Source organism: Squalius cephalus, assembly GCF_949319135.1.
Source record: "Squalius cephalus genome assembly, chromosome: 8".
In the NCBI taxonomy this organism is placed as follows: Eukaryota; Metazoa; Chordata; class Actinopteri; order Cypriniformes; family Leuciscidae; genus Squalius; species Squalius cephalus.
The window spans coordinates 37,710,752-37,738,733 of NC_137129.1; the positions used below are offsets into that span (position 1 = coordinate 37,710,752).

At 38.2% G+C, this 27,982-nt stretch overlaps 1 protein-coding gene across 3 annotated transcripts; it reads right to left on the reverse strand.

The window, feature by feature from the left end:
* On the reverse strand, positions 1 to 27,954 carry LOC307163569 (E3 ubiquitin-protein ligase TRIM39-like). Of its 3 annotated transcripts, none has more exons than XM_079879672.1 (8): positions 27,792 to 27,954; positions 26,991 to 27,069; positions 24,929 to 25,518; positions 24,713 to 24,808; positions 24,161 to 24,394; positions 23,931 to 24,069; positions 782 to 808; positions 1 to 632 (listed from the first exon to the last, which is right to left on the reverse strand). In XM_079879672.1, exons 2-8 carry the CDS (start codon positions 27,055 to 27,057, stop codon positions 85 to 87), a joined length of 1,701 nt encoding a protein of 566 aa, XP_079735798.1. In that variant the 5' UTR covers positions 27,058 to 27,069; positions 27,792 to 27,954; the 3' UTR covers positions 1 to 84. The 3 variants fall into 3 exon arrangements, with proteins under 3 accessions (XP_079735798.1, XP_079735797.1, XP_079735799.1); XM_079879671.1 differs by lacking the exons at positions 1 to 632; positions 782 to 808 and adding exons at positions 21,787 to 22,919; positions 23,075 to 23,110; XM_079879673.1 differs by lacking the exons at positions 1 to 632; positions 782 to 808; positions 26,991 to 27,069 and adding exons at positions 21,787 to 22,919; positions 23,075 to 23,110.
* Positions 27,955 to 27,982: the final 28 nt, after the last annotated feature.

The following is a 27,982-nucleotide window of genomic DNA, read 5'->3' on the forward strand; positions in this document are numbered from 1 at the left end:
AATGATGAAAAAATAGCAAAACATGTTTAGATTTTTAATTATATAAATAATTTTCATTGTGTATTTCATATTACAGCAGAAAATTCATTTACTGTAATTGACAGGAGTGATGATCAGTGGAGTTGAGTTTTTACCTCCATAGTTTAATGATGGGCTAAAAAATGGATAGAGTTTCCCAGTGAAAGACTGATCAGTGAAAGAGTAGAGATGAGAGCTGGACTCCACATCATAAAAGGAGACCAGACCCTCCTCATAATCCACAAACACACCGACCCGCTGCGGCTTCACTCTCACACACAGAGAGACACGAGGATCAGCACAGGCTTCATATTCATTCCCATTCCTCAGACCCACAGTCCACTGTCCATCACTGGGAGTCAGTGTGATCTGTCCCTTCCTGTTAATGGATTCTCTGGCCACTCCTAAATCCCATTCAGTCTTTCCCTTCACCTGCACCTCAAAATAAAATCTCCCTGAGGAGAATCCCTCCTTTCCCAGGACACATGCACATCTATCAAATCTCTCTGGTTTGTCTGGGAGTTTCTGTCTAATGTCTCCACATCTCACTTGTTTTCCATCATCAGACAGGATGAGATATGGATTAGCTGTATCAGGATCCAGAGTCACATCCACTGAGAAAACAGAGAATATGAATCATAACTTACAGATATTTAGTGATGATGTTTGTATTTAATAATCAGTGTTTAATCATACTGTGGGTCAGTGATGAAGCTGTGAGTATCTGAATGTAATCTAGTGTAGTGCAGACAGCACACTGTACCTGCATACTGCTGTCTCCTCTTCAGTTCTGTAGAAACACATAAAACATCATCAGATCTTTGACATGTTTATGTGTGGAATTATAGACAAGATTTAAGGTTATATTTAAAGAATTGTGAACAACATCATGTCTTATCTGATCAATGTTTCTCTGCTGATATTTAGAGAATCCCTGAACTCCTATTGTGTTTGAGCTCGAAATATTCCTCCTTTTTAGAACATCTTTGGGAATGTTTTGTGAACATTTTACGAAATTTTTACTTTAGATATTTTTATACCTAATTACTGATATTAAAAGATGATAAATATATATATATAACTTTATTGCAGACACAGGTCCATATAACACAACATACAGCATAAAAAAGGAGATACAAAAATACATAAAAATTCCATAATAGCCTATAGAATATACAGGCTATTACACCAGTGTCGTCTAAGCCTCGAAGAGTATCTATAACAGCTTTTCAGAGGATTGACAAGGGCTTCAATTATATGGTTCACTGAATTGTCCAATCGACACATAAAACCAAACATCAGTTGCCTTAAGAGTGCCTCACAGGTTGGCACTCTATTAGCCACAAACAAATGACTGGCACTATGCCACCTAGGGACACGGAGCAGCAACCTCATTGCATCATTGTATGCTACCTTTAGCCGCTGCATACTCGTTTTCTTATAGTTAGACCACAATTGAGCAGTATATAGCGGTGTGATATAGGTTCTAAACAGAGAACACTTCACAGAGTCAGAACACATATAAAACTTCCTTATGAGCATATTGGCTTGAGCATAAATTTTACAGCGCTGACGGTATAGGTCTTTGTCATCTGTCCAGTCATTAGATATAACATGACCTAAGTATTTAACTACCTCACACACAGCAAGAGGGCTGTCTGACAAATAAAAAGTCGGAAAAGTTGATTTATTGTCCTCATTACTTCTAACTACCATTATGTGGCTTTTCTTAGTGTTATATTTAATATCATAATCTAAGCCATATTGCGAGCAGACTTTCAGCATCTGCTGCAGCCCAGCGCTGTATGGACAGAGCAGGACAAGATCGTCTGCATACATTAGATGATTAACAACAGTGTTGCCCACAAGACAGCCAGTTTTTAACCTATTTAACTGGTCTGACAGATCATCCATATAAACATTAAATAAAATAGGAGACATAATTCCTCCTTGTCTCACTCCATTACTGACATGAAACGGAGCAGATACAACATTATCCCATTTAACCTGAAACGTTTGATGGGCATACCAAAACACTAAAATTCTCACTAAAAATATAGGAGCACCTCTATCAAGCAATTTTACAAACAGTCGTTCATGATTGATTCTATCAAATGCCTTTGACGCATCAATAAAACATAAAAACATGGACGACTTCAGGCTGTTATACCTGGACACAATCTCTTTAAGAGCATAGATACACAAATCGGTTCCATGCTTTCTTTTAAACCCAAACTGATTGTCAGTAGTAAGAACATACATTTCTAACTTTGTTAGCAGTATTCTCTCCAGTACTTTAGACAAGATACTGGCTAATGCAATTGGTCGATAATTGTCAATACTGTTAAGCTTACCAGCCTTGTCTTTAAGCACAGGTAGTAACAAAACAGACATAATAGCATTAGGCAGGACACCATGAACCAAACAACCATTAAAACACATGGAAAGCAAAGGACAGAGCTTATGGCTGGCATATTTTAGATGTTCAGCATTAATGTAGTCCATACCGCAGGCTTTATTGTTCTCCAACATGTTAATGGCATCATAGATATCTGCTACCCTAACCATCATATCTGCTGAGAAATCAGTATGTTCATGATTGATTCTAACTGAGTTACTTTTGACACAATTAAATAGGTCACAGTAATGCTCACGCCAGAGCTCAGCTATTTTTTCTGGGCTACTAATACCTTCAATAACAGCCCGTAAGGAAATTGTACTGTTATTCATAATTTTGACCTCTTGCCAAAAATCAGTAGGGTTGTTTTTCTGTAACTTTTTGGCTAGTGAGTCTGCTCTCATTGTATTTTCATTTTTCTTAATAAAACGTAGTGCATACTTAACTCTAGCATTTGTCATTTTTTTTCTATCTAACAATTCCCCATGTCTAGGTCTTCCTGCCTCTGACCAAAGTCTAAAGGCCTCTCTTGCCTCAGCATACTGCTCAGCCACAAACTCATTCCACCCAGGTCTAATGTTAAGCACCTTACATTTTCTTTTACAGAATGGTTCACTGGAAACATTAAGACATTTCACAATACCATCATACATGGCACAGAGTTTTTCAACATGTAGCACATCCTTACAATTAATGTCTGAGCACATTAGGGCATCATAAGGCAGAGGAATATTATTTAGAAAACTTTCAGTTCGCAATGAGTATTCAGCCACCTCCTCTTTACTCAGCTTTGACCAGTCCAGTTTACTTGAAGCAGCATTATTATTCCTGGACAGCAGGGGGAGTTTTTCAACATCTAACAAAGCAGCAATAGGTATATGATCTGAGGTGGCAAGTTCATAGCAGATCTCCACATTTATCAGTGAGGCATGAGCATCAGCTGTGGTCACAATATGGTCTAACCAAGATGTTGTGTTCCACGCATCACTAACATAGGTAAAACTTGAGTCAGGCAACAAAGCAATACTCGATAGAATTAAGTTAGACTCATTACAGAACTGCTGTAAGTGTGTTGCAAATAAAGATTTGCTATCTGACATGTCAGCATTAAAATCACCCATAACATAGACACAAGATGAACTATTCTCCTCTATGAATGACTGAATAAACGCTAACCTGTTCAAAAATTCATCCTCATGCTCATATGATTCATACGGTGTCTAAACATTTAAGACAATAAATTTCTTTTCATTAAAATTACACTCTAGCCCTATGGCCCAGTCAACCTTTAGGCGCACCACATTCACCATTGAGTCATATTTGATGTTCCACAATATTGCTACACCACCAGCTATCCTACCTCGAACCAGCTTTGTACTGAGGTCAGTAGTGGATTCTCCAGCCCCATGAAAGTTTATGTGTATAGTGTTCAGCTTATCCAGATCTTGTTTCGCCAGCCAAGTTTCTTGCAAGCACAGAATGTCACACTCATCCAGCAATGTATCCACAACCAGACGTTTTGATATATCAGTAGCAGTATGACCTACTCGCAGCCCGCGGGTATTATATGAAACAACACGCATTTTACAATGTTTTGTCACTTCCAGCCGAGCAGCTGGCCTTCATCCCGTCCTCACCCACAACTACAGCAGGCACACTAGCATCATTAACATGCAACAGCCCCTCATCTCGAGAGCGGGGGGCATCCTCTGGCCCGGACAGACCTCCGTCTGCTCCCCTTGGGCGACGAGGCTCATAGTAGCGTCGGACAAAAGTCCCAGCGGGCCAAAGCTGCGGATCGTATAGCTCGACCACATCATTACATTCAGCGGAAATACAGAAGGAACCAAATCTGCTCTGTGACGCCTCTATTTTTCTGCATGTCACTTCCCGATTCAGCTTCATCTTTAAGTAGTCACTGAGAGTATCTGCACCAACACTGAGATCAAACTTTGTTGCAAATACCTTGACCATCTTTGTTTTAACAGCCAGTATATTACTAACCACACCAGTCCCAATTATGCCAGCTTTCTTTCTCACATACCTTGCTGGAGTTTTTACAGTGCGAGGTGTGGGGCTTCGATGAACAGGGTTCTCAGATACCTGCTTCAGCCGTACCTGCTTCAGTCTGCGCCCATCCTTAACCACCATACTCCATGGGGGAGTCACAGACTGAACCGGTCTTCCGCCATCAGTCTCACCACGCGCCGCTGTCGAACATCCATCAGCCACAGAGGGAGGGCAGGAGACAGGACCAGGGCCCATTGGCCTCTCCAACACAGCCGAGGGAAGACCTGTCACGCTGGGCGCAAGACCCGGTTGTGTCTCCACGGCAGAGAGGCAGATAGCGTCCGGGTCACAGTGCCCCTCCACAGCTGTCAGCCGGCCATCAAGTTTCTCAGAAACCTCCCGCAACATTTCACAGGCAGCTACTTGAGTTCCCATAGTTCTTTTTAGGTAATCAATGTCAGTATTAATTTGCTGCATTTTCCCAAGGAGCACAGACACGTCGATATGTTTAAAAGAGACGGGGGGTAGTTCATCCAGGAAATGCGATACAAATCTTGGGATCTCTTCACCGCATTCATTAAGCGCTTGCAGACACATTTTGACATTATTAACATCCTTCTTTTGTCCCCTATGGGAGATCCATCGTTTATGATGTGGAAGGAGCTCTGCCAAAACTGCCTTTGAGTTCTCAATCCGCTCAGAGCTGAAGCTGCTCGTTACAATCGTCACAATATCATCATGGCTTAGTGTTCACATTTTAATCACAATAAAGTTCAACAACTCATCTTCGACTACAACTCTACCGTCTTCACGGTATATGTATCTGTGCGGTGTATTTGATATTGCTAGAACATCTTTGTGAATGTTTTGTAAAAAAAAAAATATATATATATTAAATTTGTATTTGAGATATTTTTATGCCTAATGTTATTCATCTCAGTTTTGGAGTGGATTAGTGTTGTGGTTATTCACTAAAGACAACACTATAAAAAATAATCTTTAAGAAAATGAAAATGAAAGCCCAGCACTGCAAAGCTGTTTGAACTTCAGGTCAGAAATTATCTGTTATTAAAAAGAACAAATTTGCATCTTAAATTCATGATGTCTATCGATTAGATTTTCTTCTGCTAAACTGATTTTATCTGACACATAATCACAACATTTAGATGGAACAGCTGAAAAGACCAACAGAAAATGGCAGACAAATGAATGTTTCTTCTCTTATTTCAGTTTTCCCTTACGAAAAAGAAGTATACTTCAAGTTCATTTTATGAAGTATACTTAAGTAATGTTCAAGTATATTTTTTAAATATACATTATGTAGTAAGTATACTAATGTCAATATGTACTAGTAGTAAACTTGTAAGTGTACTATTTCAATACTGCTTGGGACTAAATTGGCCCACTTTTAGTATATAAAAGTATATGTTTAAGTGTACTATAAGTGTAACAGTAGTAAACTTTAAGTGGACAACTAGTTCATAATTAAGTTTCTCATTTGTACTGCAAGTGAACTTATGGGTATACTAGTAGTTCACTATTGTAGCACATTTTTAGTTTATGTAAGTACACTTTGAAGTATACTTTCACTAAACTACTAGTTTAGTAGTTTTATACAAGTTTTCTTTAAGTGAACTTAACATTATACTTATAGTTTACTATTTATATATTATTTTTGCACTTGCAGTAGGCCTAGTCTATACCACTATGTTCAAATTTTATTGTTTATACTTGAAAAATACCTTTAACTGTATTTTAATTTTAAAAACATTTATTAGCTTCATGTATCCTTTTTTATCAACACTTGAACGTTGGTAAGTTTCATAAAGAAGGGCAACATTTTAAACAAAAAGGTTGAGAAAATCTAATTTTTGTCAAAGACAAATTCATCCTTGATCAGTAGATCGAGTCCAACACCCCCGAAACTTCACAGTCGTTTTCTGTTCATAGGTTACGCTTCATTTCATTTGGTAATATTAAGCAGTTTTGATTTACACGCTGTTTAATGTTTGATGATCACGTTATTTTACATTTGAGTGAGCAATCTTCTATCACTTGTTTCAGCTTCTTCTTGTCCTGTATTTTGATCCGGAGATTCTGTACTAGAAGATGTGTCATAGCGCCCCCTAACGTATACCAGTGAAAACATGGATAGCTGGAAAATTCAGACAATGGCGGGGAAAGAGTAAAGTAGAATTAAAGTAAATTCCTTTACACTACCAGTGGACTAGCCTAAACAAAAATTCAGATACACAGAATTAGAAACATAGCTGTTTTATATCAATATTTTAATCAATATTTTCAAACAATGTAAGTTTCATAAGACTGTATATGAAAAACTATGTAAAAAAAAAAAGTATATTTAATAGGCTACTCAAAAGAGTTAACACAACTACAAGCCAAGTATACTTTGAATACTTAATTTCACTTTTAAGTATATCTCGATCAAAAAATGTTGTACAAGTACAGGCCAAATATACTTGGACTTTTCTCTCAGTGTAAGTCAAGTACACTTAAGTGTAATTTAAGTATATTTCTGAGAAGTACATAAAGTATATTTTTAAGAATTATATAAAATGTAGACTGAAAGTATGCTTTCTTCTTTTTAGTTGAAAAGAAGTATACTAATAGAAAACTTGAATAAACTTTAAATTATTATTATCACTGTATACAAGATCAGGTTCAGTTCCATGCTCATTTTATTTACTCTATAAGCTATTCCATCCGAAAGCTTGTTACTATATAAACATGAACATGTTAGTTTACAAGACAGTGTGTAATATGTTTTTAAAAAAGGATTTAATAAGCTACTCAATCAAAATAGAAAACACAATACAAGCCAACTGAGAAGTACATAAAGTATATTAAAGTATATATTTCTGAGAAGTACATAAAGTATATTTCTGAGAAGTACATAAAAAGTAGACTGAAAGTACAGGTTTAGAAAACAATTGCGCCACTAACCAGGAAAAAATAGTTTAAAGTCAGTGGCGCGTTGCGCATGTTATTCATATGCTATTTTAAGGGTGCATGCTTGGCCATAATCAATGTAGAGTGTGCACAACGTGCATACAAGCTACTTCAGACCAACCCATTTTAGATTTGTGCCTGGCGCAAGAGTCATTTATCCCGCCGGGAAAATAGCAACAGCGCCAAGACCCGCCCACAAAGTTACTTGCGCTTTGCACAATGTCGTAAATACCAGTGGGGAGCTCGGGATTTTCTTTAAGCCCCGATCTGTACGAGTTGGGGGCGTGTCAGTGATTAACATGGCGGAATACACAATACGTAAAGGTATTTAGCAGTGATATTGTCAGGCTTTTCTATTTACAGAGCAGTTAGCTAATCACCAACACAGAATATGATAGTATTATAATATAACAATGCAACATATAACGATGAGCTGGCAGGGGCTTCATAAATTAATTAAAAACATAAGAATACAAAGTACACCTGATGCACATTTCTTTGTTCTTCATTTTCTAGAACAAGATTTTAAGAATCTTACTGTATTTTTGTGTAATTAATTAAGAGAAAGTACTCCGCCATCTTGCTCCGACGAAAGTGACTTGAACGCACATGCCGTTATAAGCACGACTTCCCACCTCGTACGTACGAACTTCCCAGGAGGACTTGAACGCACCATGACACTTGCGTTTCAGATCGTTAAAGTCCACATGAAATCAAAATTGACCATATTTACTTTGTTTGGCTAAATTGATCGTTTTGTGGTGAACAATTCATCCATGCAAGTCAATCCACACAAACATTTTTTTTGGCTTCGTAATCTTTAATCAAAATCTGAAAATGCCCCTCCCCTCTGCATTGGAGGACCTTCTCCGATGACGTAGGTTTGAAGAATTGGTTTGGGAAACGCTTAACCACTCCCCTCAAACCGTTAGTCTGTTATGAGCGAGAGATAGAGAGGAGGAGCGCTACAGTAAAACCCTGCCCTCTGTTCAATATTCCCTTTCACTGGGAAATACGTCACAACACTGGAGAAAAGTCGTTTGCATCTTCCGGTTCACGCGGACTTTAAAATAGGGCCCAAACTCTGTAAGAGCCATTATGCTCTATTTAAATGTCTGTTGTAGTTCCACTGGAGAACACTGGGTGGAGTATGGGTTTAGGGTATATAGGTAATCAGAGAGCAAGAGACGTTAGGTGTAATGGGGAAGCAAACAATTTTTGACCGTGTCAGGATCCTCTAAGGACATGCTAACTGGTGATTGCAATATGTTTGAGCATCAGAACTGAGACAAATAAAGAAGATGAATGCAGTACTGGATTGGAAGTGTATTTGTTTGGAACCACGCATCAGATAGCCCTACAAACACCTCTAAAGGTCCTTTCACACTGGACACGATTTTGATGCACGAATAATTCACGCGATGGTTTTATTTTTTGATCAGCTGTTTGTGTAACGAGTGCTTCCACACCGAACACGAATGTGCTGCGGTGAAAAAACGACTTTTATTTTTTTCGCTTCGATGTCGATTTTTTTTTTACTTTTGCGGCGACAGAAAGGCTTCAGCCAATCACATACTACAAGGACAGCGATTTGAAAGGCAATGCGTGGCGTAGCATTGCCAACCAACTCGGTTATCACGACTGTGAGTATGTTGTGTGATAGTTTAGTCGTTGTATAGTCCTGTGCTGTGTAGGCTAGCAGGCTAAACTACATTTGGGATAGAAAGCTAAAACTATTATCGTCAAAGATAGAGACAGTCTGAGACCGTGTTTACTTTGAACATGTAACAAAATGTAGTGAGACTATTTAGGGCTGCTTTTAGTATCTATACATTCTTTGTGTGATATCTACAGTTTCTAGTTGAATGATCTTAACTTGTTACTTCGTGTGTTACATGTAATGTGTAGTGACATTACAAAACGCACTGTTTAGTTGAAGACGCAAAAAACTGTGGAAAAACCTCATGGACACCTATGAGAGGAAAAGGAGAGAGGAAAAGGAAACTAAAAGTGGACATTAGCATAAGTTACTCCCCTTCAGACTCTCTGTCCTTTAAGATTGGGTGCACCCAAAACCTTCTTTTCGGTCTTTTAAAGAAAATGAAAAACTCATCTTCACTGGATGATGATGATGATGAAGTGTCCATGTTTTCTCAGCTGTCGGTTGCGAAAGTTTTGGAATGTTGAAGCTCTGAACGTCACAGACGTCGCTAATTCGCGTCGCGGCTGATGTGAATGGTTTTGACGCGAACTATTCGCACGCGAACTATTCGCTTTTCCGTTACGCTTTTTCGTTACGCATCCGGTGTGAAAGGGCCTTAAGTGACAAGATGGTCATTTGTTGCTACATTTTGTCAAAAATTGCTTCTTTGTGGATTACGGAATCCTTACTGGATTCTGCTGTGGATTTGGATATGATTGGACGTATGAATCAAGGACCAGTCGCGACGAAGCGAGCGAATGAATTCAAGTTATGTATGTGCTACCTATGAATGACTCTTGTGTGCACACCTTTAAAGTTCCCGTTTTTCCTGTGTTTTTGAAGCTTTGATTGTGTTTACAGTGTGCAATATAACGTGTTCATGTTTCGCGTGTAAAAAAACACAGTATTTTTCACACAATTTACTTATCTGTACACCGCTTTTTTCACTGTCCTAAAAACAGGCTGATGACTTCCTTGTTCTATGAAGTCCCTCCTTCAGAAATACGTAACGAGTTCTGATTGTGCCAGTGGTTCCTGTGTTGTGATTCGACAGCAGCTTAGCGCACGTTGCCCGGAAAGGTCACGCCTCTTACCATAACGTGGAGATGCATGCGCTCAGTGTTATTGTAAACATGTCTTTAATATTACCTTATCAATTTGAGCCGGAATCAGACCCGGAGAACATAGATGAAGAGGATCGATTAGAACCTGTTCAAGCACGACTTTTGCAGGATGTTTCACAATGGTAAGCTGTTTATTTAGTAGTTGTCATACTTTTACGTTTGGCTGTTACCTTGAATTGGTTAAATTGTAATGTTAAATGTTACAAACTGTTATGAAAGCTTGTGGTATATGGTTTTGTCCGTCTGTCGAATTAACGATGGTGTTGTTGAATTTTTAAAATAAGTGCATTGTTTATTCCTACCTTTGTTACACGTGAGCACGAGTTTTGATTAGTAATATATGTTTTATAGGTGTACATGTGGTAACTGTGACAAAATGCCAACGGAGGTTGAAAACATCTGCTGCAAAGAAATACAAAAAGTACTGTAACACCTCCTAATCAGTGCTTGAAGTGGGGGAAAAAAGGTGCCGGTACTCTCTTGCATTGGCAAGTAATCATGACATTTGAGATTTCTACAGTGAAAAACAAAACTTGGAGATATTGCCGGTACAACAACAATGTATTGATATTTATTAACAACATAAATGTATTTAAACAAGTCGTGTGTGTGTGTGTGTGTGTGCGTGCGTGTGTGCGTGTGTGTGTGTTTGTGTGTGTGAAAACGGAACTACTCCAAGTCTGCAAGTCCAAAAATACATTTATGGTAAGATTACTACATTTTATTTAATTAAATGCATTTATAGTGAGATTATTATATTTTAATGTCATATTCTGTGTTACAGTTTTTCTCAGTCGCTTTGGTGCATTTCTCACATCACTATTTACATTTGCACAACAGTTAGTTCAACCTCCACAACATTTTGTCATTTGTGCACATCATAGTAGCAGTTTCTCATTCCTTCCAACAAATTGCAAATGCTTTTGGACATGCATCAATTGGTTTCATACAACTCTCTGCTGTTTTATAACATTATCATTTGCTTATGTCATGTCAGTCAAAATTAACTATACTTGTGAATGCTGAATAGTCATTCCATATAAAACTAATAGTCCTCATTTCATTGCTTGAGTCATTACATACAAAACTGTTGAACTAGTTGTCAAAATCTGTCATTTAAAAAAACAACAACAAAAAAATCCTGAAAAAGTCTCCTAACTTGAACAATTTGCAATTGAGCAAGAGATGATATTCGCTGGGATGTAGATGAAATTATGTGACCAGACAGAGAGGAACGTCTGGATGTGCATGAATGATTACAGTCCTATGTTGTATGTTCAGTTCCAATACAGTATATAGGCCTACTGCAATATTGTTTACAGTTGTGCACAGCTCTACCCAAAGGGGGTTTATGTTTGTTGTAAATAATGGTGTATTTTTTCTGTTGCACAATGCTGTGAACAAATTAGAATTGCAAAGAGCATATGCAGTAAAAATGTGAAACATACATATTCAGTGTCTTGTACTCAGTTACCTCACTAAATACAGTAATGTGTAACTTTACTGTATTTTTCAAATGGCTGTGCAAATAGTATTTAGTGCTGTATTGAGCATTTTCAGGTAGTGTCACCAAGATCTGACTTTTATCATTGGAAAACATTTACAGTAAACTGTCATAATGAAAACATGACTAAGCCATTCGACTATCTTGTTCATAAACGATGGTGTCAGGACTTTTAATTTTGATGACACTGACACATTCATTGACATAAATACTTGCTTTTGAGGAATGAGCTATCCATTTTGAGCAAGTGACACGCTTTTGCAGGTTATCAACTAGGTTTTGCAGTTTGTACTAATTGTTTTGAGAACTGCATTAACTGTTGTGCAAATGTAAATAGTGTTATGAGAAATGCACCAAAGCGACTGAGAAAAACTGTAATTTTGACCATGAACCATGCGCTGTCACTTTAATTCAGTGCGTGCAGCACAGCAGAAATAGACTCGGTGCAGAAATGATTGGAACGCATTGCCGGGCCGCATCCGCGTGCAGTGTGAAAGCTCTAACCTGTTAATATGGGTGCGGAAAAAAATAAGCACCGCATACGCATTGCAAACGGAGTATATGTGAAATGGGCGTGACACTGATGCTTTTTTTGTCAGTGGTAGAGTATCGGCTACATGCGAGAAGTAGCGGTACGCAAGAAAAAGTGCAGGTACGCTTTGGAGTAAAATGCAGAAGTGCCGGTACGTACCGCCCCACTTCGGGCACTGCTCCTAATTAAATAATTTTTAAGTACAGCGTCCCTGGGAAGGCCAAACAAAAGTGATTTGACTCCGGGATGAAAATAACAGCGTCTCGACGACATGGCGACAAACACACTCTACAAACGCAACTCTTCCTCTTCTCCGTGGGAGCGCAACAAGACCACGCCCCCTTTTTTTTCCGTATTCCTGTGGGCAGAGGTTAGTCAAAAAACTGTTCTATTGACGTCATTAAAGCAGGAAGTAGAGGGATGTAGTCCAAACCGGCCGTTCGCTGTAGGCTTTGAAAGGGGACTTCTGTTAAATAAAATATCTCGCTTGGCATTGAACTTTGAGCTTTATAATTTTACAGGTATTATTTATGCTCTAACAGCAACATTACACACTAACTAAAGTTTGAAAAATGGGATCACGAAGAACAGAACCTTTAATAGCATAAATCCAATGCATTGGTTGCTTAAGTTAAATGAATTTAAGGTAAATGAATTTAACACTCTGTGAAAATGAGCGTGAGTAATTGTGGTAAAGATTTTATGGCTGCTGGTAAACCAACAGAGACTAATGTGCCGGTTGAGAAAGTTGAAATGGAGTCTGTGAAAGAAAAACGGTGCATCAAACTTACTCCAAGGGCATTACTGGAAAAATTGGAAACATTGCAGAAAACAAGAAAGACTAAATTAAACAAAGCAAACAACTTGATGGTTATCATAAGAGATTTTATGTCTAACCGAGAGTATGAAAAGGAAGTGCAATGTTCTTTTGAGAAATTCATAAAACTGTGTGATGAATAGGGTTGGGTATTGGTTGGGTTTTATCCGATACCAGTACCTACTCGGTATTTTTCAAACGGTTCCGGTGCTTAAACGGTTCTTGAAACGGTACTTAAGAAAACTAAACCGCACACACTTTATCAAAAAAATAATACCTCTGTGTGTGTGTGTGTGTGTGTGTGTGTGTGTGTGTGATTTTCTGAAAAAGATTTTCTGATTTCTGATTAAATGAAAAATTGTGCCCTTTAAAAGGCTACTGATGTAGCACAAAACACTTGAGTTAAGATAAAAATTTTGTCTTCTCATATTATGACTTTTACAAAACAGAGAAATATCTGACACTGAGCAGAAATATTTAACACACACAGTATAGCCTCATATAAATATACTTGATATTGATATACTTCATACTTGATATGCAAGATTTGCAGTTGGCATTAAAATACTAGACTTACCCGAAGAGGAACACTGGCAGCTGAACTTGAACTTTAGTCAAGCGTGTCAGAGGTTTTGGGTTCTAATCCGCATTCGTAGTTTTTTTATTTATTTATTTTTTTTTTTTTTTAAACCGATTATGCTCATCAGTGGTTGTATATCAAGCAGGGACACTTTGTGTCCATTATATTTTGAGATTTCACCAGAACGAATAGATATGAGGCGCCGTCTATAGGGCTTAAATCAAACTTCATTCACGCACATATGAAACCCTTGCATACACATATACTAGGTAGTCACACATACATGTATACTGCTGAATGCTCAAACTAATACATATGAAATGCACAATGCTCACGCACACATACGCAAACTCTACACACACGAGACGCGCGGAACTCTCCGCGCACATACTCATCTGAGACGCGAGCACGCACACACAAACTCTCCGCGCACATAATCATATAGACGGCGCCTCATAAATAGATCGATCTCCGCAGCGTATTGAAGCGCGCGTCCGAGTGAAGACAGTGTGGGAGCCAAGAGAAAACACTGTATCCGCGCCACTGATCGCAGCGGCAACGAGCACTTTGATCACTTGATTTAAAAAACACATTTCAGCGCTAGATCGTCTCTTATTTAACAAACGAACTAAATGAATGCTCTGCTGGTTAACTGGAGATGTTTTATTATTGGATCATTCATGCCGCGAGATGTTTTATAGGGGGCGGTAAAAAACGTCAGGCACCGAAATCAGGCACCGAAAGTTTCGTTCTTATTCGGTCTGGTTATTACCGTTTACGTTGGAACCGGTTCCCTATTGGAACCGGGTTTCGGTACTCAACCCTATGATGAAGCAAAAGAAATGCATAATTCTGTGATGGTTATTTAGCCCAACTAAAAAAAGGAAAAACAACAAACATGGTTCAATGGAAAGATGTTAATTTACAATGGGTTTAAGGATGATGTTCAAAAATGGTTGAGTACTGAAAGTCAAGTTTCATGTTCTGGTGTTGATGACAATGCTTGTCAAGATGACATTGAACCAAATGATAGCGTTTCAAACATTTCCTCACGAGTGTCAAGTAAACCATCCAGTAGGAAAAGTTCTACCAGAAAGACTCGGGAGAATAAATACTGTGACAGTTATCCATTTATTAACAACCCAGCAAGCAATAAAGTTCTTTGGCGTAGGCCCCGTCCGTAGCTCGCAATCTGAGGGTCCGGACTCTGCATATCCTGCCTGAAGATCAAGGCAGGGGTGCAGCCGACCCCCTGAGAGGTATGGAAGGGACCATCCTGCTGGTGGTGGGGAGGATGGAGGGAATGATTCGACTTGGAGGTGGTGGGGAGGATGGTGGTGAATTGGAGCGTCAGCATCTGCGAACTCAAACATGAGTAAGTACCGATCTTTTATACCACGAGTGTTAGAATGTGATTGGATAGATGAAAGGTAAAGTGACGTAACAATTAAGTCTTCCCGGCAGAACTTAATGCTAAAGCTTTCATTTCTAGCAGTGTGCGTACTGGGAGATCTTCTGCTTCTTCAGCACGAATTATAGCAGAGGCAGAAAAGGCTGCATTAATTGCATGTGCAACTGCTTTAAAGGAGAATCGTGCCTTGGAGGTACAACAGGAACAACTGAGGCAAAGACAAGAGCAAATGGATATTGATGCAGAAATCGCTGCTGCTACTGCTAAAATTGCGGTTTTAAACAATTCTGACGGCCAGCATCCTAAAACCCTTTCTGATGGTATGAATGCATATTATGATAAAGGATCTACAATGAGTGGCAAAGAAGTTAATCTTAACCCTCATGTTGAGGAATATAGGCCAAAGAATTGTTCCCAGCAAGCAAGCTCAAGGAATGTGATTCAGCAAACTCACAGTGCACTGCAATCTGATCTTCATTCTGTGTCACAAATGCAAACATCAAATGTAATACAGAACAGCAATGGAACATCAACTTCAAACATCTGCAGTATTATGCAAAAACAAAATGAGATTACTGCTCTTCTTGTACAACAACAACAATCCAGCACACTGCCTCAAAAAGATATTCATGTGTTTGATGGTAATCCTTTGCAATATAGAACTTTCATCAGAGCATTTGAACATGGAATAGAGGACAAAACCAACAATAATCGAGATCATTTGTACTTTCTGGAACAATACACACAAGGTCAACCTAACGAACTTGTGCGCAGTTGTCAGCACATGGATGCACAAAGAGGATATGTGCAAGCTAAAGCATTGTTAAAGGAACATTTTGGCAATGAGTTCAAAATAGCTGCTGCATATATAGAGAAAGTACTTGGATGGCCCTCAGTAAAATCAGAGGATGTAAGTTCACTGCAGAGTTATGCTCTCTTTTTGCGTGGATGCTGTAATGGAGGAGCTGGAGATGCCAAGCAATTTGAAAACAGTCATCATGAAGCTGCCTTACAAATTAAGGGAAAATTGGAGAACTGTTGCTTGTGAGCTATTGGAAAGGCACAATCGAAGGGCTCAGTTCAGAGATATTGTAACATTTGTTGAACGTCAAGTCAAAATGTCATCTGATCCACTTTTTGGTGATATCCAGGGTACTCAAACTGTACAACAGAAACCTCAACCTAGGAATAAAATTAGAAGCAGCTTTGCAACAACGGTTGTGACTAACAGCAAATCAATTCAGTGTTGTGTGTCTGATTTCAGAACAATATCCCAAGTTGTATGTTTGTGCTGCAAACGTGATCACTTATTGGAGCAGTGTACACAAATGCAAAACAAGATGCACAAGGAAAAACTGAACTTTCTAAAGGAGAAAGGTATTTTTTTTTTGGCTGTCTTTGTGTTGGACACATGAGCAGAGATTCTGAAAAGCGCTTGACTTGCACAGTATGTGGCCAAATGCATCCCAGCATTCTGCATATTCAACAAAAGGAGAGAATGTGCACTCAAGGACTGCCTATCACTAAGTTGTCTATCACTAAGTAGTGCGCTTGTTGCCCTTCAAGCATGTGGTCAAACGAGCCACTGATGGAGAATGTGCATTATCAATTGTACCAGTTCAAGTCAAATCCGGTAAAGGACAAAAGGTAATTCAAACATATGCATTCCTGGATCGTGGTAGTTCTTCCACATTTTGTTCAGAACACTTAATGCACCATTTGAAATTGAAAAAGGAAAGAAAACTAATATTCTTTTGAAAACAATGGGAATCAAAGGTCTGTTAGTAGTTCTGGGAGTGCAGTAAACAACTAAAACAGTTGAGTATTATATGCTTAAACCTGGTTCTGTTCAACTTATTCCAGTTCGACATAAACCTACTAAACCATTAGAAACCTGTTCAGCACAATATCTCTTATATTTCTATCTCTTACCTGTGAGGATCAGATGTGTCCACAAGACTCTTTGAACGGATCAATAAATATTCTGTAGTTTAAAGAGGTTGATAATTTCAGGCGTCCATATTGTTATTGATCAAGGTTCACTTTCTCTGAATCTCTCTCTGAACTAGTGATGTCAGAGCTCCTCCTGTATTCACACATTTACATTTGTCCCTGTATTCGGTGTGTTTGGTTCATGTGTGTCTGTTTGTATTGGGACTGCTGTTTCTATGAAGAAGAGATTTCAGCAGACTTACAAAAGCTTGATTGTTTGGCAACATTGGTTAAGAGTTTCAGGACAAATGCAGCTCAACTTAGACAGTCATCAATGGAGAAAGTATGGCACGTCAGTGACATTATTAATAACAGGGCATCCCATAATGTATGAGAAGACAAAGAGAAAACTGGTCAGGGAGATTCTCAAGACGCCTACAGCAACATGAAGAGTTGCAGCTCTTTCTGACAAGTACTGGTTTCTCCCGACATGTGTGACACTATCTCCTGTTCTCTGTCTGGGCTACGGGGCAAAGACACACACCTTTCCTGATTAAAAAAAACACCCAAGCCCAGTTAAACTATGCAAAAACATAGGAAACATAGGGAAATGTGTTATGGTCTGATGAGACAAAGATTGAACTTTTTCGCCAAATTTTTAAAGGGTATGTTTGGCACAAAAACAACACAGCTCAACATTATAAGAACAGCAGACCCTCGGTGAAGTATTGAGATGCAGCATTGAGCTTTGAGACTGCTTTTCTTCAGCTGGAACTGAGGATTTAGTGAAGGAGGGAATCATGAGTAGCTCCAAGTACCAGTCGATTTTAACACAGCTGAAAATAAAGAGAACTTTCAACTTTCAGCATGACAATGATCCAAAACCCACATCTAAATCAACAAAGAATGACTTCAGCAAAAGAGATGAATCTTTTGTAATGGCCCAGCCAGAGCCCAGACCTGTGTAACAACTGAGACCAAATCAGACACAAAACACAAAACCAAACAGGGCAAGAAGGTCTTCTCGTTACCATGGCCACGATCAGATAAGTTGCTTTTATGGGTGTAAAAGAATGCGACCACAGGCTCAAAGAGAGAGAGACAATGGGAAGACAGAAACAATCTTTAATACAGACTTTGCTGCATTAATCATAGATTATCTATAAATGAACATGCATCCTAGAAACTGTGTGAACGAGTGACTGTCTTGTGTACTATTATGTATATACCATGGTATGTATTTTATTATACAACCAACGGTCAATGTAACCTTACCTGTATCATGTCTCCTATCTAATTAATCCTCATTTAATGACTCACACTTTGATGTACATCACCTTCTCTTAGAATGCAGTGTGGGTTTGTTATATCTATCTGAGCATTAATGAACAGAAAAGAGGGAAGGCAGATGTCTGACCACATTTGAGATAGCGTCATAAATCCTCCCCACAGAGGAAACTCCCCTCAGAAATTCCCGCTTTCTTATTGGTTTAGCCAGCCTGCAAGGTGTGCCTTTTGTCAAGCTTTAAAAGGCCGTTCTGTTAGCCCTGCCTTCCTCTTAGCTTCTTAGCTGCTGGCCCCCCCTCCCACAAGGGCCCAAGCAGACCTGAGCCCCGTCTGCCATGCTTTCATACTTCCAAAGGGAATCAGACTGCCTGGTCTTCAATCCAATCAACTCCTGGCCTTCTTGGCACTTCAGGATGCCGTGCCGTCCAGCGTGCCCTCAACAGGCCAGGGCAGCAGGCTCCGACTCACCACATGTGCTCGAAACCACCATGCAAGTTCATCATATCTTCTCCACCCAGCAGAGAAGAAAACGACTGCAACATGTACAGTGACTTTTGACACTCACGGACCCATCAACAAACTCAATTTTCAACCACTTCAAGAATTGTATCCATTGCACCGACTATGCAAGTATCAATTTAATGAGGTGCTCTGAAAATGATAAGCTGATGGTTCCTTTCATAGTTAAATAGATCTTTTCCATAGTTCTATTTCCTGCTTCCGGTTCCACATCACTCAGCCTTTTACCTATGCATGTATGTATGTATGTATGAATGTATGTATGTATGTTTGTTTAGTGGTAGTTATGTTTGTGAGTTAGTTAATAAAACTTGTGCACAATATGGATTTGGTTTCTGATTCTCTGCTTGCAACAAAGTCACTTTTACGATCTTGATCTTGTTACATGCTCTAAGTGCAGTACATGCTAAGAAATAATTATTTTTCGGTGACCATGAAAGATACACTTTTCTTAGAATAAATGAATAATCAAAGAGTTCGTTGGAACTGATTAATTGATTGTGATATTAATTTAGCTTACCTCAAAGTTAATCTAATTAACTGACCCAAATATTAATAATTTATCATAATTGGTAATTATGGATTATAATTCATATTTCCCCTTTGAGCTAATATTGTTACACCTGAATCCTATTGAAACTCTTCAGGTCGACCAGGTCACAGATGGCCATGTACAAGAGATGACCTAGCAATTTAATAGACCTTAAATGTTCGCAAAGAAGAGTGGGAAAATATTCCTAAGTCAAGATGTGCCAAGTTGATAGACTCCTGTCCAAACAGACTGAGTAATAAAATCAGAGATTGCTTCAATATTTTATTAGTTCGGGGGAGCTAACTTTTTTTTTTGTTGTTGTTGTTCTTTTTTAGTTATTAATTGTTTTCTCTAAAATATGTCACTGTGGTTTTCAGTAACATTGCATATAGGTTGTAACTTTTACATCAAATGTGCAAATGGGTATTTTTGAATCATTTTTTACATGACAAAAACCAACCAGTTGGTTTAACAGTGTTTTTTTTATTTGTTTTGTTGTTTTTGTTTTTTAATATCCACTGTTTAGTCTATAGAGACTGTAAAAGGTTTAGACAAGAAGCAGTTACTCTTTTGAACCTGTGGAAGGAAATGACGTCATCAACGCGAGAAGCGTGCTGGTAAAACATTGCTTGGATCATCCAGCAAAACCTAACAAATAGTATGATTCTTCTGGTGCATTTGATCAGCGGTTTGCCTCTGCTGTGTGACTAAAGGTGTATGCAACCCTACGACATTATATTAGACGGAGACTCTTGTAACAAGTTTGTATATTCGGCCCAGCACGGCTTGGCTTCCTACGTTCGGCGTGACTCGGAGAGACGCCAAACAAACATCTCAGGATGCCTCGGGGTAAAAGTGGAGCTCCTTCTGCGGGGGAAATGCAACAACCTGCGCAAATTGCTGCCATTGAGGACACAGTAAGCAAACAGATTGATGTACTTTTCCAGGATTATGACTTTATTCGTAAAATTAGTCAATTATTGGTTGATTCCTTGATTGAACCTATTAAACAAGCTATTACTGCCTCTATCGCCGAATCTGTAAAAGACTCACTGAAATATGAATTGCAAGACACGGTTGACAAAGTAATCGATCTACAAAATAAATACAATGAAATTGAGGACATCTTGGATGAGCAAGAACAGTACTCCAGGCGAAACTGTCTTGTCCTCTATGGTGTCCCGGAGAATGACCGTGAAAATGCAAGTAATGTGATTATGAACATTATGAAATCCAATCTTAATATTGATGTGAAGCCTGGAGACATCGACAGGTGTCACCGTTTGGGATCCAGATTTGGGAGGGAAAGACCAAGAGGGATCATAGTCAAGTTTTCTAATTACAATATTAGAGACATGGTCTACAGGACGAAAAAACGACTAAAGGGATCAACACCAAAGATGTACATCATGGAGAGCTTAACTGCGAAGCGGGCCAAACTACTGGACGATCTGGGGAAAAAGTATAAGGACAAACTTGCAGCCAACTGGACTCAGGATGGACTTACTGACCAAATCAGATCAGAGGCACGTCTTAAATAAGCTGTCTGATGTCAAAAAATTGCGTCTATAATCCTGGACTGTGTAACGACTAGTTGACTATAAACTATGTGAGTAAATATATATCTTTGTACTGACTTGTTGGCTCTGATCCAGCAAAAGTCATAGTTGAGTTTCTTTTTTTTCTTTTTTTTTTTTGGGTGGTGGGGGGTGGGGGGTTTGGAAGTTTGTGGAAGTTAGTGGGTTTGGGTTAACTGAATATAGACTAAACATTGTAGATTGATAAATCAATTTCATTTAGTGATAAAAGGGTAAACTTGTTATTTACCATCGAGAGATGGATTTCATAGGTTCTATATGGGGTTTAAAATGTTCTAAAACTTACACTATGGGATTTCAATCATTTTTTAATATAGATATTATATGGGGTTTGATTAATTAATTACCTTTAGGAATCATGAAGTGCTTGACCAATATTGCTTTGAAAAACTCAGATGTAAATGTGTTTTGCCTGAAAATTTAGTAGAGTTTGATAAACTTCCTTTTTCTTTATTACATCTTAACACGAGAAGCCTAATAAAGCATCATACTGACTTACTATCTCTTTTAGCTAGTATAGATCATACGTTTAATATTATCGGATGTAGTGAAACCTGGATAAATGAGCGGTCATATCTGAACACACTCAACATGGACGGCTATGTGCTGTATAATAAAAATAGAACAAGCAGACCGGGCGGGGGCGTGTGCTTATATGCCAACATACAGCAGAGTGTAACTGTTCGGGATGACCTACTTTTGGATGATGGGTTATCAGATTCCTTATTTATTGAAATACATAATGGAAATATGAAAAGTATAATTGTTGGAATAGTCTATCGACCTCCTGACTCTGACTTAAATTGTTTCTTGACCAAACTGGATGAAATATTAAGTAGCATCAATTACATGAATAAACATTGTTTTATTCTTGGCGATTTTAACATCAACTTAGCTAAAGATGACGGTGCGAAAAATGATTTCTTAAATTGTTTGTATTCTTCAAAAAAAATTCCAACTATAAGCTCATATACAAGCTTTGTTTGTTTTTTACATAACCATGATCATAATACCGTGGTATTTTAAGGTACCTTTAAATACAATGTACATGCAATGATATATGAATATGGTAATCATACAGTTCTATCATATCAAGGTATTACCATCTGATATACCACAGTAATATCACATAACTTTTTGTTTTGAGATGGTAGAAACAGCCTTGATACAATAATTGATTAGGTTACTATAATTTGGTTTTAAGATTTTGCAGGCAGTTTCACTTTGACAAGTGGTGATGGGAGAAAAAATATAACATGAAATTATGAAACAAATATTCATGAAAAAAATCCTTTACTGATTAAGCATTATATTTTACATTACAATATGTAATTTTGATTTTTAAAAGATTAAAAAAAAAAAAATAGCAGCACATAATGTTTTCGGATTTAGTTATAAAGATTATTATTTTCATCTATATCATATTGGGGTGTAAATTAATTTATTATAATTGACAGGTGTGATGATCAGTGGAGTTGAGTTTTTACCTCCATCATTAAAGCATGGGCTAAAATATGGATAGAGTTTCCCAGTGAAAGACTGATCAGTGAAAGAGTAGAGATGAGAGCTGGACTCCACATCATAAAAGGAGACCAGACCCTCCTCATAATCCACAAACACACCGACCCGCTGCGGCTTCACTCTCACACACAGAGAGACACGAGGATCAGCACAGGCTTTATATTCATTCCCATTCCTCAGCCACACAGTCCAGTGTCCATTACTGGGTCTCAGTGTGATCTGTCCCTTCCTGTTAATGGATTCTCTGGCCACTCCTAAAGTCCAGTCAGTCTTTCCCTTCACCTGCACCTCAAAATAAAATCTCCCTGAGGAGAATCCCTCCTTTCCCAGGACATTTACACATTTATCAAATCTCTCTGGTTTGTATAGGAGTTTCTGTATAATGTCTCCACTTCTCACTTGTTTTCCATCGTCAGACAGAATGAGATATGGATGAGCTGTATCAGGATCCAGAGTCACATCCACTGAGAAAACAGAGAATATGAATCATAAATTCACAATACAGATATTTAGTGATGATGTGTGTAATATGTAATCAGTGTTTAATCATACTGTCGGTCAGTGATGAAGCTGTGAGTATCTGAATGTAATCTAGTGTAGTGCAGACAGCACACTGTACCTGCATACTGCTGTATCCTCTTCAGTTCTGTAGAGACTAATGACAATAAAACACCATCAGATCTTTGACATGTTTATGTGTGAATTATAGACAAGATTTAAGATTATATTTAAAGAATTGAGTAAAACATCATGTTGTATCTGATCAATGTTTCTCTGCTGATATTTAGAGAATCCCTGAACTCCTATTGTGTTTGAGCTCGAAATATTCCTCCTTTTTAGAACATCTTTGAGAATGTTTTGTGAAACATTTTATGACATTTTTGTTTTAGATATTTTCATGTCTAATGTTATTCATCTCAGTTTTGGAGTGTATTAGTGTTGTGGTTATTCAGCAAAGACAACACTATAAAAAATAATCTTTAAGAAAGTGAAAATGAAAGCCCAGCACTGCAAAGCTGTTTGAACTACAGGTCAGAAATATTCCTCTAAAAAAGAACAAATTTGCATCTTAAATTCATGATGTCTATCCATTTGATTTTCTTCTGCTAAACTGATTTTATCTGACACATAATCACAACATTTATATGAAACCGCTGAAAAGACCAACAGAAAATGGCAGTAAATTAATGTTTCTTTCTGTTGTTTCTCATCTAAAAGTGTTCACAGATTTACTAAAGCCTCAAGGTTCTGGTTACAGTGATGAAGCTTCTAGTACAAGATGAATTTACTGCATGTTTTCTGAAATTCGAGATGAATATGACCTGCTCTCTTCAAGAAGAACTGTGATGATAATGAGACACAAACACATGATCACACACTTCTCATATTTCAGCTTGACCAGACTCATTCTTCATTACTGATATTAAAAGATGATAAATATATGTATCTGTACGGTGTATTTGATATTGCTGTACCAGTTAGCATGAGTTTCTCCTGTAGAGAGTCCTGCAGTTTAGTCAGAGCTCTCCTCAGAGTCTCCAGACTCTCATCAGTCTTCACACTGATCTCAGACCAGTTCCTGGTGTTTCTAGAGCTGCACAGGGATGAGTAAATCTACAGCAGGAGAGAGGAGAAATCCTTCAGCATGGGGAGTGTTATGGTGTCATATACTGCATTATCATTGATCAGAGAGATGTTGACTGACCTGTAGGAGGTGGAGGTGATCTTCAGTGTGTGAGAGCTGCTCCAGCTCAGTGTTTCTCATCTTTAGCTCAGTGATCTCCTGCTCCAGCTCTTCAATGAGCTCTTCCTCCTGTTTCTCTGCTGCTTTCTGCTGCTCCTCCATCATCTCCAGCAGTTCAGTCTGACATCTCTCAATGGAGCGGATGAGATCAGTGAAGAGCTCCACACGGGCTGCTTTCTCCTTCTCTGTGTTTCTCTGCTCAACCAGGACAATCAACACATTATTAGTGGCGTTTGTGAAGAGAAGAATCAGTGTTATTATTTCTCATACTTCAGTGTTTTTAGGCGGTTTTCAAAATCCCTCATTCTGCCCCGTTTGCACTGAATGATTCCTCAAATCATGTGTGTTGTTGAGGAGAGATGTGTTATTACTTCACTAAGTGATCAGGAAATCACAGATGTGTCGATATTCAGACCAACAGTGTGACTGAGAGTGTGAAATTGCTTTTATACAGCAATTCAATAAACAACAATAGATATTAAAATTAATTTAATTAAATTATTTTAAACTCACTTTTCTGACTTCTGCCGAGTGTTTGACGTCTTGAATCTTCTTGATTCTGTCCTGGATCTTCTGCTGTGTGTCTTTCTGTGTCTTCATCAGTTGAGTCTATAGACAGAGAACAACACACAATATGTTTTCATAATGGATTCATTTATATCAAAGAACATGTGATTCCTCATGATATGATAAGAGCCATTTAAAATCAGATTTGTCAGTAACTTCTACCTTCTTCTCTTCAATCTCCTCTTCTAAAGAAACAGTGTTGTGGTTCTTGTGGTCTCCTTCAGTGCAGGACAGACACACGATAGTCTGATCATCTCTACAGAACAGCTCCAGAGGTCTCTCATGTTTCTGACATATATAGTCCTCCAGATTACTCACAGGATTGATCAGTTTGTGTTTCTTTAAACCTGCCACTCTCGAATGAGGCTCCAGGTGAGTTTCACAGTAAGAGCTCTGACACACCAGACACGACTTCAGGGCTTTCAGCTTTCTTTCCTCACAGACGTCACACAGAACTTCAGCTTTTTTCAGAACTTCAGCTTTTTTCAGAACTTCAGCTTTTTTCTCAGGACTTTTCTTTTTATAGTGATCTACAATCTCTCGGAGTGTGGTGTTAATCTTGAGATCAGGTCTGTGCTTGAATGTTTCTTTACAATATGGACAGTTGCAGGTCTGGCTGTTGTCCCAGCACTTATTCAGACAGGTCTTGCAGAAGTTGTGTCCACATGGAGTGGTGACTGGATCAGTGAACACGTCCAGACATATAGAGCACTGAAGCTCCTCAGTCAGTGGACCGCTGGAGGAAGACATCCCTGGAAAGAGAAATAAGATATTGCACTACTAGTCTAATGTTTGGAGACACTTGAAACGCTGAATTAAAGTTAGCAGATAGAGAAGGAAAAAGTTTAAAAAGAATCTCATGATTCCCCTCATGAAGTTGGTTGAATGTAAAGAGCAACTTTGACGAAATCAAATATGATTTTTCAAATATATATGAGATCATGTACAGTCAGCTGGTCATTACTGCAAAATGAACCCAGACAAGCTGATCAGAACCCTAATGTGAAGTAGTACTGTACATTCCTTCAGTTTTAGGCCCTCTTCTCTTTTCTCTTTATTTGCTCCCGCTTGGTTCAATAATCAGGAAACATGGCATGTCATCCCACTGTTACGCGGACGATAGCCAGATTCATGAGCCTCTTAAAAGAATGACACTGTTAGACCACTACTCGAGTGTCTTGAAGATAAAAAGGCCTGGGTGACTCTTAACTTTTAAGTTTCAATGATCAAAAGACAGAAGTGATGGTTTTTGGTGGCACCAATGGGACCCCTCCTGTTGATTTGGGTGCCTTGTCCCAACCATCACTAATCTAGGGGTTAAAACTGATTCTGACCTTAAGCTCGACAGTCAGATCAGGGCAGTCGATAAATCAAGCTTTTTTCATTTGAGGCAGCTGGCCAAAATAAAGCCATATCATCTAAGGAAACATTTTGAGACAGTAATCCACGCCTTTGTGTCCACTCGGATAGATTACTGTAATACACTGTATTTGGGGGTTAGTGGGTCTTCTGTAGCCCGTCTCCAGATGGTACAAAACACTGCAGTGCGTCTTTTAACTGGAACACATAAACACGAGCACATTTCGCCCATGTTAGCCTCACTTCACTGTCTGCCTGTACATTTTAGGATCCAATTTAAAATTATTTTATTTGCTTTTAAATCTCTAAACGGTCTTGCCCCATCCTACATTTGGGAGCTGCTACACCCTTACACCCCCACTCGTTCTCTCAGGTCAGCTGATCAACTGCTCCTGAATGTGCCCAAAACAACACGTAAGCTCAGACGGACCGTGCTTTTGCTGTGGCAGCTCCTAAACTGAGGAATGATCAGCCTCTGTCCATTAGACAAGCCTCTTCACTCTCTGCTTTTAAATCGCTTCTTAAAACCAACCTTTTCTCCTTGGCCTTTGACACCTGACGGTCACATTTTGTCTATTTTATTTTTTACTGTTTTTTTGGTATGTTTATTTTTTCATATGTTTTTTGTCTCTTGATTTGTTTTATCTGTATAACATGCTTTACATAAAGTATGTATTTTATGTTTTTTTGTTTATTTTTTCTGTACAGCACTTTGGTCCATTTCGGTTGTTTTAAAGTGCTTTATGAATAAAGGTTGATGTGATTTGATTTGATTCCTGAACTGTACATTTTTAATATAAATATCACCATATTAGAATAAAGTCATTCTTGAGCTAATTCATTTTTCTCTGGGTTATTGACTTACATGGACGTGTATCATCATAACTCCGTCTCCTGGTTTTTCTTGTTCTTGTTGGTGAAGATTCTGCCATTGTTCTTTCCCTCTTGGACATTAAAAAACATATTGTATTTTACAATATAAATTATGACCAATAGACTGAAAAGACCAATCTAATCACATTTGCTCCTTGAAATATGTATTTGTATTTGGTCACTCAGGTTTAAATAAAATTTCACCTCAAAAGTCAGATTTGGGGTTACTTCATATTATCTCATGACCACTTAATAAATATGTATGTTAAAGTGTTAAAATCTCACTGATAGTGAGCGAAACAATCACTCCTCATACAGTGAATGAGTCAAACTCACTGAACAATCTGAACTATGGTCTGTTTAGATCACAAACAGCAAGTGCAAAGTAGGTCATATACTTACAAATATATATCTCCACAAAATAAACAGCCATATTGTGTGATCAAGTTTGTATGACTAAGTGTAATTTTAATCTAGTTTAATATAAAAGTGATTTTCATCTGCAGTTTAGCAGGTTTGTGTTCAGTGAATCTGCAGGTCATTTACTTCCTGTTTCTTTAGTCTTTCTGTCGTGTGACAAAATGACAGAAACACCAAACTTTGCTTTACAACCAATCAAATGACACACTTTTAATACAATTCTGATACCATTTCAGTGCAGTAAACAACTAAAATAGTTGAGTATTATATATGATTAAACCTGGTTCTGTTTAACTTATTCCAGTTCGACATAAACCTACTAAACCATTAGAAACCTGTTCAGCACAATCTCTCTTATATTTCTATCTCTTACCTGTGAGGATCAGATGTGTCCACAAGACTCTTTGAACGGATCAATAAATATTCTGTAGTTTAAAGAGGTTGATCGTTTCAGGAGTCCATATTGTTGTTGATCAAGTTAGTTTCACTTTCTCTGAATCTCTCTCTGAACTACAGTGATGTCAGAGCTCCTCCTGTATTCAGTGAATCATGACTGATGTTTCT

What these genes read in the sequence shown, in the direction of transcription:
- LOC307163569 (XM_079879671.1), bottom strand. Translation starts at nt 27,057, where the DNA reads ATGGCAGAATCTTCACCAACAAGAACAAGAAAAACCAGGAGACGGAGT. An exon ending in TTATGATGATACACGTCCAT is followed by an intron (nt 25,519 to 26,990) that starts GTAAGTCAATAA and finishes TTCTCTTTCCAG; the next exon opens with GGATGTCTTCCTCCAGCGGT. An exon ending in ATCACCTCCACCTCCTACAG is followed by an intron (nt 24,070 to 24,160) that starts GTCAGTCAACAT and finishes CTCCTGCTGTAG; the next exon opens with ATTTACTCATCCCTGTGCAG.